The 16,159-nt window shown below is 38.7% G+C and overlaps 1 protein-coding gene across 3 annotated transcripts in view; it reads right to left on the reverse strand.

The window, feature by feature from the left end:
* The window catches only part of LGSN (lengsin, lens protein with glutamine synthetase domain), a 53,034-nt gene that overhangs the window by 12,911 nt on the left and 23,964 nt on the right, over positions 1-16,159 (reverse strand). The window contains exons 1-3 of one of the 3 annotated variants that reach the window (XM_057369424.1): positions 7,891-7,920; positions 2,192-2,251; positions 173-1,151 (exon numbers count right to left, since the gene is read on the reverse strand). In XM_057369424.1, the coding sequence (XP_057225407.1) occupies positions 173-1,151; positions 2,192-2,251; positions 7,891-7,920 (1,069 nt within the window). Of the gene's footprint in view, positions 1-172; positions 1,152-2,191; positions 2,252-7,890; positions 7,921-16,159 lie in introns of those variants that run through there. The other 2 variants (XM_057369425.1, XM_057369422.1) reach the window with 2 other exon arrangements.

The following is a 16,159-nucleotide window of genomic DNA, read 5'->3' on the forward strand; positions in this document are numbered from 1 at the left end:
TCAGTTTTCTCATGCACTAGCTCTTAAATTTGTAGATTATCAAAACACCACAAACAGAAGCATTTTCTTTAGGAGCAGAGCAGGTGATGTTTAAGGGTCCTTACTTATCAAAACACCACAAACAGAAGCATTTTCTTTAGGAGCAGAGCAGGTGATGTTTAAGGTTCCTTACCGGCGTAGCCTGTGGAGGAGTCAAACTGCACCTCAGGAGCTGCGCTTTCTGCAGGGGTGGGAGGTACAGGCAGTCCCAGAATGAGTTGATCCACATCGCTTCCCAGGGGCTGCTGCTGATCAGAGCCGGCAGAGCTGAGGACCAGCACGGTTTTGCTCTGCTGCCCCACTCCCTCCTTGTGGAAGCTGAGATACTTTTGCTTCTCCTCTCCAAAATGGGGGCTCCAAGWCTCAAAGGGCCGGCCCTGCTTGTCAGCTGCTTTCTCCCGGGGTTTCAGATTTTTCTGAGCAAAAGTGCCACCTGCCTTGCCACAGAAATTGGGCCCATGAGAAGGCAGATGACCTTCACTCAGCAGGTTTTTCAGCTCTTGTAGACTTCGTTTAGAAATGCCAGGTGTCCCAGCGAAGTACTCGGCAGCACGGTTCCCTGGCATGCATCCAGCACCGCCCAGGGAGCCCATCTTTGTCACATGAAACTTGACAACTTTTTCTTCCATCCCACCCCATTCTTCAGGCTTTCCCCCTGCCTGCTCTCTRTCCTTCTCCCTCTGCAGGGCCTCCACACAGCCACCTTTCTCTGCACCCCTGGCAGTCTTGCTCTGAGCTGCTGTATCTGTCTCCTCATTCATTTTCCGCTCTGTTCTTTTCCCAGTGTCAGMATTTTCTTGGGTTTCTCGCGTTTCTCCAAACACGTCTTCTTTAACAACGCTGCCAGAATTGGAACTGTCATGACCTCCTCTGTCTTTTTGTACTGGAGGAAGGGTAGTGGGGTTTTGGAGAGACTGGTCTGATGGCGGTTCTGAGCAACCAGTGGTTCCTTTAAGAGGACAAGGATCTGGGATTTTTGAGGTGCGGGACAGCTCCATCTTGTCATTTTCTAAAGGAGGAACATACTTTGTAGGACCTTTGATTCCCTTTTTCTTTCTGAAACCACATATATTGTTGCCATCAACTTCATCATTGTCACTTTCAGATGTGTTCTGCAACCAGCAATAAAATATACAACCAAACAACATGCATGAGTGACACAGAACATGGCACTGGRGCACTACCACCAGCTGCATTTACCTTGTAACACTTCCGCTACTTCTTGCTGATGGAAGTCTCTGTGAACACTTATTTGGATCTTCTAAAATTCTCACAGAATTCTCTTTCTTATGTTTTAGAACAAAATTGGTGAAAATTCCTTCATAATACTGTTTTCAGGCAGATTTAGTAGATTATAATATAAGACATAGTATATTGTGTAGCATATTTTGCCAAACATATGTCCTTTAAATGGGAAAAAAATGYGTTTTAGTACTTACAATTAAGTATATTCCTGTTTGTATTAAAAGTATTTGTATTCCTAAAGGAAATTTATTTCCCTGAAACACAGAACACTGGCAACTCTTAAAAGTGTGAGGATTGAAACCTGGAAATAGGCAGCTTTTGAATTAATTTCAGGACCTRGTTTGGACAAATAACTGAACTTTCAGAGCAGTGGTTAAAAGGAAATTTAAACAGTAAAGAACCCAACGTTTACATTGATAGAGTTTATATTTTGGTGGGAGCGGATTTTAAAATGGATGCAAACATGTAAAATGTGTAAAAATRAGCTACTTAAATTAATGTGCTTGAATTATATCCAAAAATATCGAGAAGTGTCTGGATCATCATCTCTCCTAAGTATCCTGATCCTACCTCAAGTGTGATTAATTTGACGGTGACAGAGAAAGGGACAGGAAATCAAAACCAGGCACTTTCAAATTACAGAATAGCACAGATTTTAATATTGTRAGTGATTAATTATCAAGGTAGTGATTGAATTCTCTATCTCACAATTTCTTAAAAAGACTCCCTAACATAGTTTAACCCAAATTACTGCATAGCCAATCACAAACTATTATATTACTTATAATACCTACTCAAGTGTGCCCTTAGGAGATATTAACTGTCCTTRGTTTGCTTGGACTGGAATTAGCACTTGTAAAAATGCTGGGAAACCAAGGGATACCCTCTGAATGAGACYACTGTTTACCTTTTCCACAAAGGAATAATCTGCACTCTCTCCAATTTCTGAATTTCCAGAAGAAGGAATCTGCACAAAAGCAAAGTGAATGCCACTCTGGGTAAGGGAAAAGTGATTTCTGTCGGCAGACAAAAGCACGTAGAAGGAAAGGCAGCAGCATCCAATGCTCACATGGAAGGAAGCAGCTCCACAGCCTACGCTGAGTTCATTAACAACTCCTTTTTTCTGCATTATTTCTCCCGTTTCCCACTATTTTCTCACTATGCTATTTTCCATCATTATGTCATCAAAAGAGGTTTATGGCTTCTCTCTTAATGAAGACCTCACAGGAGTATTTCTTATGTCTCTCCCCCCTGCTCCAAATTTCCATGGCAGGRTATGTGCAGATCTCCTTTGGGAGCTCCCAGGGACACTGCTGTTGGATCTGTGGGGAGGAGAAACCTGAACTCCTGTGCAYAAATCCTGACAGGGACGTGCCCGAGACACCCACCCACAGTCAAACACAGTCACTGGAGCYCTCACAACAGGAGCTCCTGCCTACCCCAGCTTTAGCACTCAGTGTTCAGTGAACCCATTTCTTCATCCAAGGGCTTTGGTTTATTCCCATAACACACTATATAATATCCCATAAAATATCTGTGTGTTTGGTGATACCCCCTACTCATTCACCTGTGTAGAAAAGACCTAATTCCTACAGCTCTAATTCTATTTTCCCTACAGAAATGTAATAAAGTAACTTTTTAGAAAGGCAAAGCTGACAAAAACTGAATATAATTCTGTATTATAATTTCAATACTTTCTTTAGTGATACAAAAAGGGAATGAAGCTGGGGGAGAAGCAGCTGGGGTGGAGGAACCAGTGTCTGGCAAATAGAAAACCACAAATCTTAAAAGATTAATCATATTAAATTTCTAAACACGYAACATAATTTTTTGAGAGAACATAGACAAAAGTTACAGCTGTGAAAGCTATAGTAATGTTTAAGTGTTTTTTGATTAATTTTTATTAATAATTATCATTATATTGATAAATATTCTTTATTAATAATTCATTTTCATTAAAAAATATTTGATTAAATATCTCTTATGGCAGACGCTGCCATCATTAAAATATCTTGATTTAAAATTTATCAGGATTTCAGAATTATTTTGTTTCCTTTGAATAACTTGAAAACTGTAACATAATCGTAACACCRTGTGCATTTCTGCTTTATAATATGTGCTGATAACCATTGAAAATTTTAAAGTTAGACTAAGTTTTTGCCTGTTATCCATACTGTAGATCTCTGAAAATTKTTCAGCAAAATGACTGAAGGAAAGTTGAGCACATCCTTTTTCATAAGACCTGTACCAAAGTCAGACATAGGTTTGTTCATGTTCATCAAAAGCAAAATGTCAGAAAACTGTTTATTCACATGACTAGCCATTCTAAAGGATTTAATGAATACAAGTTATCATTCCTACATTATAAAACTTACCAGAACAAATCCTTCTGAATAGAGAGGAACAGGATAAGGACTGATCTCTGTAAATGGAAATGTTCTTTTGCAACAGATCTCTATTGACTGATATGTCTATAGTAGCTTGCAAAGGGTTTATTTTCCACCAAGAACAAGGCTACAGTACTGCAGTTTGATTATAGACACAAAATAAATACTGCACCCCTTACTCTTAAAGAAAAACAGTGATCTTTTTACCTTCAAATAACCAAAACCTTTGCAATTACACAGAGAACAACCCATGCATTACTTTAGGTCATCAGCAAAAAGCACATTGTGATTCTGTGCAGGAAAATGACTCTTCATTTATAAATAAACTCARACATTATGGACTTTCATTTAGAAATAATTCACAGTATTTTCTGCAGTGAAATAAACATTTTTCTATTTGTTGCAAGATACCAGTACACCATCTCTTCATATTAAACACAGTCATATGCATGAGCTTAAACACAGATTTAGACTTATTTCTCTAATTGTTGTCATGGTGTCTACCATCAGAAAAGGCTTAGTACCTGGGCACAGAGGGGAGAGCACCCAGGAACAGGACTTGTGAATTATCTGTTTAACTTTTTATTTCTTGAAAGAYTTTTTTTCCACAGAAGACAGGGATGGTTAAGTGAAATAGTCCCTTGAAAGAGAGACAGTGCAAGTGAGCTGGCTACAAATCATKGCTTAATTTCATTTAAGCATGTGTCCTGCTGTGCTGAAAGGAAAGCAAAACAGTCGTGACATTAATACAGCAAAAATTCTGACTACTGTTTATTTCCCTTCTGAATGTCCCTATATTTTTGTTTCACTGCAGTAACAGTAGGAAATACTCAGCCTACTTTAAAGTTCCTATATCCAAGATCTGTTTCAGCATCAATTAATTTTTGTTTGCTGATTTTTGAATTATTAGGTGCACCTTAAGTCAGAGGTCTTGGTAGTTTTGAAATTTGCTTCCCTGTCTTAGCAAGTGAACACTGGGGCAGCGATTAAAACATTCCTGCTGGAATTAGGCCCAAAATATAAACACTGTTGGCCTCATTATGCAACAAATMTGAGATTTAGGTTTTTCTTTCTAAAGTTTTGTCTGATGCTATTTGTCATTGATATTTATTGGCATTTCCCCAAGTTCTGAATTCTTTTGGGATTGCTCTCCCAGTGCTGCAACTCGTGCTGATCCATCATTCCTCTCTGCACTGGAGCTGGCACTTGGTTAGGTTCAGGTGGTGCTGGACCAGTGCAAGCCCTACAAGAGGCAGGAAGGGCAGGGCTGGATCACACAGCATTTCCCTTTGTGGATAATCTCAACTCAAACAAATAACAGCTTTATCTGTCTGCACTGTGTACCTGCTGTGTCACCCTGAGCACACAAGAGCCTGGATGTCCCTGACTATCAACAGATAAGGGCTGCACTGAAGTGTTACAGCAGCATGTTAAGGCACCATGCAGCTAGGAAGAGAAGAGAATAGAGGATGGTAGCAGCAGGCAAATATTTCAGCACGGTGGGGATGAAATTGCTTGCTCTGCTTAACCAAATTAAGTGCCACTTCTGGCATGCGAACACGATTCTGCATCTGAGGGACATTTTGTATCTTGTGGTAAGGCAGAAAACATAAATCTAAAGCAATTTTTCTTAATCAGTTTGTGCTCATTTTTAGGCTTTGTACAGCTCTGAAGTGGAGCATTAACTATATCATGAAATAGAGCACTGCCAAAAGGCAGCTCATCTGTAAACCTGCCAAGCTGAGAGCACTGGAAATGTAAAGTGTTGCCTTTGGGAGGAATAACAAATGCTGAGGTTTGTGGTGTGTGAAACACAGGTGAAAATCCAGGGCAATTCTTGAACTTTGGCCTTAAAATTATTTCATAAGTGAGTGAAAATATATCTGTAGTGTTCTATGTGGCAAAATCCGATGCTGTGGATAGGACCTTCCATTTTCCTCCAACTTTTTGTTTGTGTCATGCCCTCGGGCAAGACTGCAAACACTGCTGTGGTGTATAAACCTCTCTCAAAAACATATTGACAAAAAGAGTCAGGGAAATGAGAAAAAGAAACTCACAGTAAAGCATTTGAAAGGGGAAGAAAAGACAGAAAGAAAGCTAGTTTAAAAGGTGCTCTGCGTAACTGCAGAAGAATAGCTGTAGCAGGATTTCTATCAAAGAAAAATGTGAAAGAGGCAAGCTGCAAGTCTAGCAGGAGCTTTAATTTATCTAACCAACAAAATAACTCAATGTTCCTGCTACTGGCTACCCAAAAAAGTGATGCAAACATTCAACAAAATACACTTCGGGCTCAGTCATTCTCATTTTTTGTTTCATATTGTTAACTGATTTTTAAGAGGTCAAATTGTGATGATCTTTCTGAGTTGGTGCTATAGATTTTTCAAGAATGAAAGATTATTTTTGCAAAGGATATCAAAATGTCAAAATCTGGTAAACCTAAGTAGAAAAACATGGGAAGCTAAAACAAATTAAAAAATACATGAGGTTTGGTTGGCTGATTTTTTTTTTTTATTTATGAAAAGTTAATTACTTCACTTAGGTTGGATTTTTTTAATCATATAAAACACTGTTGAAAAACTGAAATTAAATGTTTCCAGTCCTAAAAAAATGTAAAAATATCATTCAGGTAATGTTGACATATGACTTTATTCACGCTGTTTGAACTTTTTTCCGAATTCAGAAGTCAGTTTTTCAGAGTWTTCAAATGTTGTCAAACTCTGAATGCTGAGGACCTTTTTCTGTCCCACTCTGGCTGTTACCAGGTTACCCTTTACAGCTCCCCCAGGTTGGTACATCAAGTTTATTTAATCTTTTTGCGGAGTAATGAATTTCAAACACTTGAAGCCAAGTCAGCAGGAGGTGCTGCTTAAGACCTCACACAACACTACMCATAAAGCAAGCAGTTCAGAGTCCAAGTGCTTTCCCTGCTCCTTTCCCTGGCAGGCAGAAAGCATTGCCCTGCTGCTTCCCCAGCAACCAGGCAGCAAAGGAGCAGAGGATGCAGGAACAAATTATCTACTGCTGGGAATTAATGCAGCTTCACTGGAGATGCTGGAGCTACAAAGATTCGAATCAGGAGAGAATCTGGCCATGGAAMTGTACCAAGGACAACAAAGATAATTCCAGGGAGTATCTCCAGGGGCAGAGAGGGGGTTTGGCTCTGGGGTRCAGTGCTCAAACAAGGCATGCAGCGATAAACAGACACTCGTGGTTTGTAAGCGAGAAACACGAGGATCACATACTTTTGTCAAGATATTGCTGTGACTAATTTCTCCCTCAGTGACCTTGTTTGATAAAGTGGCTCTTTGAGAGTGATTTACTGCTCCAAAATTCTCATCGTGAAGGACGTGAAAGCGGCATAAATACTAAGTACATCTCATTACTTTGCAGTTGGAGAAGTTGAAGCACAAACTTGCCACAGGTCAAGGGAGATATGTGGCAATGTGAGGAGCAGAAGAGCTTCTTTGAAACTTTTAAATACACTCAAGATGATCAGCATCTTTCATGTGAAAATGGAGTGAGGTTAGTTCACAATATTGTGCTGCTTATTTTCACATCTGACAACTGCCTTTGTCTGTTACACACATTCAAAGCCTTCAAACTACATGCACAATTACCAGACGAGCTTCTCAAGGTCACTGATTATCTTGGTGCTTCAAAATAGCAGAGTTGTCCTTGTGACAAGATTATTTGCAAGTACTTTCCCTTGACTGTGCCACCTGCACTGTGCGAAAAAATAATCTCTACATAAGGCAGAGTTTCAAAATTGATCCTTCCTTCACAGTGGTTTGGGAGCACAGAACTACAAATTCAGGACCAGAACCTGTTTTAAAATGCACTCATATGGAAACTGAACAGGTCCACTTAGGTCAGTCGCCTGTCTCAAGAGTGTCGCTTTCTAATCCAGGTCAGATCCTGGCCCACAGATTGTACTGCTTTCATTTACAATTATGAATTCAAAGCCAATCTGTTTCCCCAATAATATTAATAGGATTACATTTAAGGCATTTATTTCTGTTACTTTTGATAAAGTTATAAATAAAACCAATGGGAAGTCAAAATCTGTCTTCAGAATTAGACCATGCTCAACATGCATGCATGAASAGCCTTGCACATAATTCGCAATGAGCTACACACTCGCTTAAAATCTTGAGGTAGATGTAAGAAGGGTTTTAGATCAGTACATCTGCTCCAAAAACACTCATGATCAGTATCTTACCTGCTGAGTAAGATCCTCCTTTTTGCTCATGTCCACTTCATTCTAGTTCAGGTCACCATTAGAAATGGCCTAGTAAAAATCTAGTAGAAAGACATCCCATATTTATAGGCACAGACACAATAAAGTTTAGTTCAAACAGAATTGCTGTAAAGTTCTTTTCCCAGAAGGCCCCACAGATGATGAACCATGAAGAGCAAACTCAACGAGTCATGCCCAAGAGCACTGCTTTCTGGAACAGSGCTGGACTGGTAAACTGACAAACACACATTATTAGCTGCCTGCCTGGAAACAAAGACAACTGAACATAAAACTGGTTTGCTCAACTTTTCTCCTCACAAAAGGCCTTTGTCCTGTATCAGGCCATTTCTGTTCTGGAACAGAAGCTATTGTTAGGCTCCTTAGAGGTAAAACCTATACTGGGCATTATAACAGCAGTATGTTTTTGAGGCACGTGAACAGGGATTTGAAAGGCACAGCACACTGCMACAACATGCAGCACCAGCCAGTTATTCTAGGTGCTTGCATGTTGTAAATTAAGAGTGATGCATCTGGCTGTCTTAGAATTGGGGAGGGGTCTTTTTTTTGTTAGAGCTCTAAAAATATTTTAAAAAATTAGATAGCTAAGCTTGTCTTTCTTCTGGTATTTTTTTTTTTTTTTTTTTTTTTTTTATTTTTCAGGTTTAGCACGAATTCAAAGGACTGTTTTTAACTGGTATTCCATTCATCCAAGTGCATCCAAAGGGATGACATAACATTAAAGGATGGCCATATTGTTGTGCTTACAGCAACCCTTCCCAATAACCCATCACTCAACAAATTCAAGTAAATATGATGTTCAGATTGGCATTTAACTATGTGAAAGCTCAGGTTTCACACTTAATGCTTAAAAAATAGTTTGTTAAAATTACCCCAAAATAATGATTATGCATTAGAAACTATAATTCACAAAAATCTTAGGCAYTGCCAGTTAAATGCATAAATGTAAGTGCCCAAGCCCCAAACTGTAATTCTGAAAAGCCTTCATTTTCTTGTAGGCCAGAGATCCTACAACTGTGACTGCATCTATGCCCCGTAACTGCCCCACTTGTCACAGACCAGAGCAGGCAACAACTGAAAGTTTGTCAATATTCAAGAAATAGGCTTACTTATAAGGTTGGACATTTTGTCAAGCAGACATCAAAAAAATCAACACCCCAAAAAATCAGACCACTCAATAGGACCAGGCTCCTACAAGACAGACAGGATGGAAGTCAGCGGTTTTTTTTCAAAATAGATCTTTCAAAAATGTTCACCTCAGACTGTCATCTTAAAACAGGAGGCACAATTGCACTGTTCCATTTCTAGGCAGTGGACAGGGGTCACAGACCTRCAGCTTGCCATGGCAGAGTCGCTCGTGACTCTGTGTTAGGATGAGCTGTGTGAAAAGGACATTTCTGAGCAGGACTAYTCACTAATAGTCTGAGAGGCAGAGGCCAGACAGCAACAAATCTTCTGGCTCCCCATTTTTACAATTTGCATTTTTTTTCTGAATGCAAGCAGGAACAACATCAGTTCTTAGTTAGAAAAATAAAAACTTCAGGTTAAAAATCYCTCTTGTCCGAGCAACAAAAATATCCTTCACAACAGCAGTGGTCAAASACTGGCACAGCTTGCCCAGAGAGGCTGTAGGAGATATTCAGAATTTGATTGTAAAATGCCCTGAGTAACCTGAGACAAGTTCAAAATTGGCTCAAAGTGTCAGATCAAGCCTGATAATTACCACAGATACTATCTAGAATAAATTATTCTATGATTGTATATCTGATTAATTTGTATATATTTTTCATTAACTTCATTACTTTCTTGCAAGTGCAAAACATCTCTGGCACACTTCATATTTGTTCTACTCTTTTCTAACCCTAAACAGATCATAAAGACAAGATAAAAAAAAAAAAAAAAATTTCTAACCCTAAACAGATCATAAAGACAAAAAAAAAAAAAAAAAAAAAAAAAAAAAAAAAAAAAAAAAAAAAAAACAAAAAAAAAAACCTCTATGTTAAATAGAGTTGTTTTTGAGGCACCAGTCTTGCAAACACAGTTAGCAATAAACAACTTTTTCATTACTGCCTGGAGAATCAGCTATTTCCATCTCAAGTACAGATTAGGTCCTCCTGAAAAAAAAATGTTGCTGTGTTTTGCTTTGTGGACAGAGTGAAAGAGGAGAGCGAGGGGGCTCTCTGCCAACACAAGCCTGCAAAATGCTGCTGGTTTCACAAGAACTGTGCTGCTTGGAGAATCTGAGATTCAGAAACTGATGGAAATCCATTTTACATCCACCACAAYACACAGACTACTGCAAAGAGTATTGTTTGGTCAGTAGCACCCATCATCTTCCCACCTTTGGGAAACTAGRTAAATCAAGGCAAATCTACTTTATCTCATGAGAAATATCCAGGGGTTTAAAAAAATGGTTTTTACATATACATTCACATTTTACATACACATGGCAGTTTCTGTAACTAAGCTTTTGCAAAGACCTGCTTCACATGGATGGGGGAGTATTCTCCCTAAAGCAAACCTCTCTACAGTCTTTCCAAAAAAAGAGCTCCAGAGGAAGGGCATCCTAAGAGGGAGAAATATTCTGACAATAGAGAGAAGGGATGATAAAATTAATGGAATCATGTTTATTTTGCATTTATGATTAAATTCTGCATGAGAGACATTATAAGTGGTGAATTCCAAATTCCTGAAAACCCAGTTTAGCACTGGCCACAATAAGAAAGGGTCAAAAAGTATGGAGTAATGCTCACTGCTTGATCAGGAACACAGCTGTGAGAAACAGCCATGCCATGCTCATCCACCCCTCATTTCCTGGCAGATAGATGGGTTGGATGGAGTCCTCAAATGCTTGTCCCATTTTTCATCYCYTCCTCCTTTTCCWTTTCATTAYAGAAGAACCTTTTCCAGTCCTTAAACCCTTCAGGTAGGTGCGGCAAAGTTCATCTTCCTTGCCAAGAGGCCTTGAGATTATTTCAATTCAGCATTAGCATAATTGCACTAAAAATGTTCTTTTTCCAGCTACACTGGCTACAAAATCATTTTTAACATCATTATAAGTAAACCAAATTCCTCAAGGGCATGGGTGGTGCAGACTAATATTCTCCTAGCTAAATATTCTTTGCAGCATCACAGGAATGGGAGCCTCAGAAGAACAGCTCAAAAGGGTGTTTTCTGGAGGAGAAACAAAGATTTACACAAAATAATCCCTTTATATTAGAATGTAGAACTGATACCATGAGTTTGTATAATTATTTAATTTAAATAAGCATGCCTTCAACTGCAGTTTATCAAATACCAATATAAAAACCTAGACACTTCAGAAATATAATACAGAACAAACATGACAAAAGTGGTTACTTAATACTTTAACTACAGATATTTTGTATGCACTGTCTATGATGAATAASTGCTAATGAGAAAGTGCAAACTCCTCATTATCCCATTAGTAGCTCTTCAGCAGCTAAAAAAAGAGACACAGCTTCTCTGGTGACAGCTACTGAGGCAAACAACTGCCAGCTCAGGGGAGTTATCTGTTGGTGAGCTRATGGCAACCTTCAGACACACTTCACCAACATCGTGGCTTAGAACTACTTCTGACTCCAGCTACTGACATGCATTTCCAAAAAAAAAAAAAAAAATTAAAATTATCACTGCTTGTACTCTCTTCTCATTTTATTTGGCTCTCCAAAGTGGGAAATTTCTATAGACTCTGAATTAATAACATTTAAAGCAGCAAATAATCAGACTTTGGAGCATCCACCAGGMAGTTATTTTTTCTGCTAACTAGTGCAGGTTACATTCAGTTGCTAAAAAATATTTTCTCCTCTTTCAAAAGCCTTCAGAATAAAAAGCCTTTTAAAGCTGTTTAGCATTCTTATAACATGTGGAGAATTCCAAACTGGTGCCAGCTGACTGAYGCCAGCTGATACCATCCACACTGTACAGCACTGTACATATGTACAAATTACAATGGGTTTTTCCAGACTCATGACAGAATATTTTTTAGAGCAAAGACTCTTGAGCTCTTCAGTTCCAAGGCTGGCAACTGCACAGCCAATAAAAGGAGGTGTTCACTAAGCCTCTCCCACACCACCATAAACCTATACAATTTGGTATGACTGCCAAAAAGGCTGGTATTACAAAGCCAAAGGAGAAATTCAGACATTGAAATGCCTTCAAGAAAATCTAACCTAATGTGTTCCTTCACCAACAGGATCTATTTCTTCTTTTTCCTCTAACCCTGTGCCTTGCCATCATTACTAAATGACACTGTAGCTTGTATTCATAGTGTCTTTTTCTCTACATTTTTTAACAGCTGATATATTATTCAGCATTAAAAGTCACAAAAGATTTCAGCTAATTAAATTCCATATTGCCATCTAGTTGAATAGAAAAATAGAGCTTAGATTTGCTCTGATCCACCTTAATTATTGTAGCTATTGCAGCTGTTTCTGCTAGATCCCCTTTTTAATTTTCCCYGTATGGTTTTCTCTTCCTGCATTCTCAGAAGATAGGCTCAAATGGTGCCCAGATTGAATTAGAACCAAAGCAGACTATGATTAGAACAWGAATTCCTGTTTCCTGAGCTCTACCCAATACACCTTCCTTCTCCTCCTTCATCTCTGTGGTGGTAACGTCCCTCAGCTCCCTGGCAGCCTTGCTTTGCCACAGTGCAGCTGCTGGGGTGGGTGCGCAGCACAGAGGATGCAGCAGCCAGAGAATTGTGTTTTGTGCCTCTTCCAGCACAGCACAGCATGGGAAGGATCCCACACAGAGATCATCTCCCCTGTCCCACACAGAGCTGTGACCTGGGACAGGCTCTGGAGAGGTGCTCCAGCAAGCGAGGCATAAGACACTCCTTCCAGGGAGCCTTGTGGCTGTACCTGGCCCTGCAGGCTGTCATTAGCAATTAATACAGATTACAGTAAATCCAGGTAGTSCTTGAAATTCTAATCCTGTGAAATACATCATGTGAGCATTAGTACGATTATTCCAGTTTCACAGCTACCCCCATAACTCTGTCTCGCTATGACATGCTCCCTGAGGTGAACTGCAAGAAGCTGCACAGCAGAAGCTGCACAACAGAAGCCCTGACACCCTCTGTGGCAGCTGGGTTTTTCCACATTAATATCCAAATGGGAATTCCTGGCAGACGTAACAGACCTTACTTGACTCATCAACGCAGCAGTGTCGCTGACTGAGGTTGTGTAACTACAGATCTTTACTACAGATCTTTACACTCTGTGTAAAGTCTTCATAATTTAGTCTGGAACCACACTATTTTGGGATGCCATGAATCTGTGCTGGAAGAAGGTTAGATGGTTGCCATTATCTGTCACCATGGACCATGGCCAATGCATTGTGTTGCCTCTTGTTACTTGCCACCACCCTCCACAGATTTTTTTTTTTTTTCATTACACAGTCAGTCTTCTAGAGCATTTTGACACCATGCCAACCCCATTTTAACAGGTTGGGGAGCATTCATGGCCTCTTATGGCCTTTGTTCACATGTTTTGCATGCCCTCCAGGTTAACACAGCTAGACACCCATGGTGCCTCAATCATTTCATTTGTTCCAGGACTACCCCTGCTTGCTGGAGAAAGAGGAGAAAAATGTCACTTRATAGACTTAAGAAGGGAGTTTAGATGTGCCTCCACACAGCTACCAACTGTCCCAGTTTAAAGCAGATGGCCACCTGCTGTTAAAGTGCATTAACAGTACTGTCAGAGGTKCTCCAGGGAAATGCAGCAGTAAAAGGAGAAACATCCCTCAAGTACAACAGGATCAGACTGACCCAACCTCTCTGCAGTGTGCAAACATAGCCTGCATGGAGATGATTTGTCAAGCATTTTTCCTGGGGAACTATCAGTGGTTTCTTAATACATAATTATGAAAATCACTGAAAATGCTAAGTGAAAATACTGAAATTAAGCGTGTAATCTGAGCATTCTAACAATATTCATGCCAATCATTCTTCAATTCCAAATTTTCTAATTCTATGTCCAAAAARTACATATTTGCATATATGAGATAAATAATGAAAAATTAATAGTGTCTGCTATCTTAATTTGCACTTAAAGATTGRCAAAATCAAAGAAATCAGACAAAAAAAAAAAGTGTGTATTTGCTTATATTCTATGCCTGCTTGTAAAAAAATCCTTGTATTCACTAACTTTAGGGTCTTTCTCAGGTAACATATGAAACCCTAAAACAAGTCTAGAGGAAATTATCTTTAAGATTATCTTTGTAATAATTTTCAGCCTTCTATAGCTGAAGAGGAACTCTGCACTGAGTGTTAYGATTAAACTTCAGGATTTCTGATGATTAAAACTTGACACAAGCTTTATTAGCCTAATTACCCAGATCTATGGATGTATTTGTGCTATTGCACCATAACTCCAGTATTCTTAATTTTTATTTCTTCTGTAAATCTATCCACTYTGAAAGTAAATTCTCCTTTTTGTTGTCTGCATGCATAGAACACTCTGGTATACTTGTATTCATATTCTTTTTTCTTTAGTAGATTATTTGTGTTGTTGAGACAGAYAGATAACACTCTTCTTTCATTCAATAAAGTATACTTATCTAGGCTACAGTAGATATTGCTTGAAATCAACTGRTGTCTGAATGGATTTAAATATATTATTCTTCTCCCTATACTGAGTCCCTTAGCAATCATGTTCAAATGTTGAGTGATTCAAAGCTGTATCAGATGAGGTTCCTACTCAATATTAGGAAGGATTTCTTTACCAAGACGGAATCAAGCATGGRACAGCCTTCCTAGAGAGGTCCATGTCCCTACACTGTCAGTGTTTGAGAAACATTTGGGCAATGCTCTTGATAACAGGATGCAGCTTTTGGTCAGTCCTGAAATAGTCAGCCATTTGGACTAGCTGGATTGTACATCCCTTCCAGCTTAACTATTCTATTCTATTCTATTCTATTCTATTCTATTCTATTCTATTCTATTCTATTCTATTCTATTCTATTCTATTCTATCCATTCCATTCCATTCCATTCCATTCCATTCCATTCCATTCCATTCCATTCCATTCTACATTATGCTAACAAATACTGTAGCTAAATGCATATATGACAAAGGTGCTTAGTCTTCCTTTTAAAACTGTTCTGCTTGATGTAAACTAACTAAAAAAATTATTGGGTCAGATAAGGAGAAGAAATATAAGCTCAAATCTCTATCACTAGAGGAAGATTCTTCCAGACAGAGGGAGAAACAGTCTTAATCTCTGCCTTGGTAAAAATTATATATTTTGTGTTGAGGTTGTTTTCCATCTACCTTTCCTGCCAGTCAGGTTTTAAATTCTGTTAGCATAGAATAGATGCAGTGGGGTAAAATTAAGAATCTCTGCTTTCWTTTAAAATTATATCTATTTAAAATTTCTATCATGTTTTCAAGGAAGCCTTGAAAGCAAGCTAGTGCCAGAGGAAACAGAAGGGATAGACGAGTACTAAATTCCTAACATTTCAATCCCTGCTGGTAATTTAACAGCATCAAACAAAAATTAGCTGCCATGTTCTGTAGTTACGTTAGGTGGCACCATCCTCACAGATTTATTGTTTACAAAAAAAGAGCTTAAAAACATTAATTCTGAAATCGAGTATGAAATACCTTTATAAAGTAGATGCTTGATTTGCAACTAATAGGAACATCTGACATTATTTAGACAAGAAAGAATACTCCGTTTCTGTGTAAAAGAAATCTCCATTGCTAAAGAAAAGGCACAAGGAGCAGCTAGCAGGAAAGCAGAAATGCCAACGGATTTACCCGTAAACCTTGYTCTGTAATAGGCTTATTATGAAAACCACAATTCACTCTCCATCTCTAAACAGRTTCTGTTCCCAGAAAAATAAAGCTAAAGCCCACTTATGATTCAACTTATTTAGCTGTGTTATGATTGTTTGCCAGGACCTTTTCATTCCTCACTTATTAATAGAGGAATTTGTTTAAAAAGTTGAGAAATGCCAATTCCACTTTGCAACATTCATTGCTATTTCACAGTGTGGTTCTCCTTGTGTTAAAATGAAGTTAGAACTTCCAKAAATTGAATGAAGGAGAGAATAAGTAGGGACAGCAACCAAAATCAAATTCAATTAAGATCAATCTCATCTCAAATCATCTCTATGTCAGGCAAGGCATGGACTTAAGTATGGATATCCAGTGTCCCTAGGTGGTGCCCCAAAACCAATGGAAATAAGTAAAGAAGTCCAC

This window comes from Malurus melanocephalus, unplaced genomic scaffold (assembly GCF_030028575.1).
Source record: "Malurus melanocephalus ecotype Western Australia unplaced genomic scaffold, MMel_1.1 scaffold_109, whole genome shotgun sequence".
In the NCBI taxonomy this organism is placed as follows: Eukaryota; Metazoa; Chordata; class Aves; order Passeriformes; family Maluridae; genus Malurus; species Malurus melanocephalus.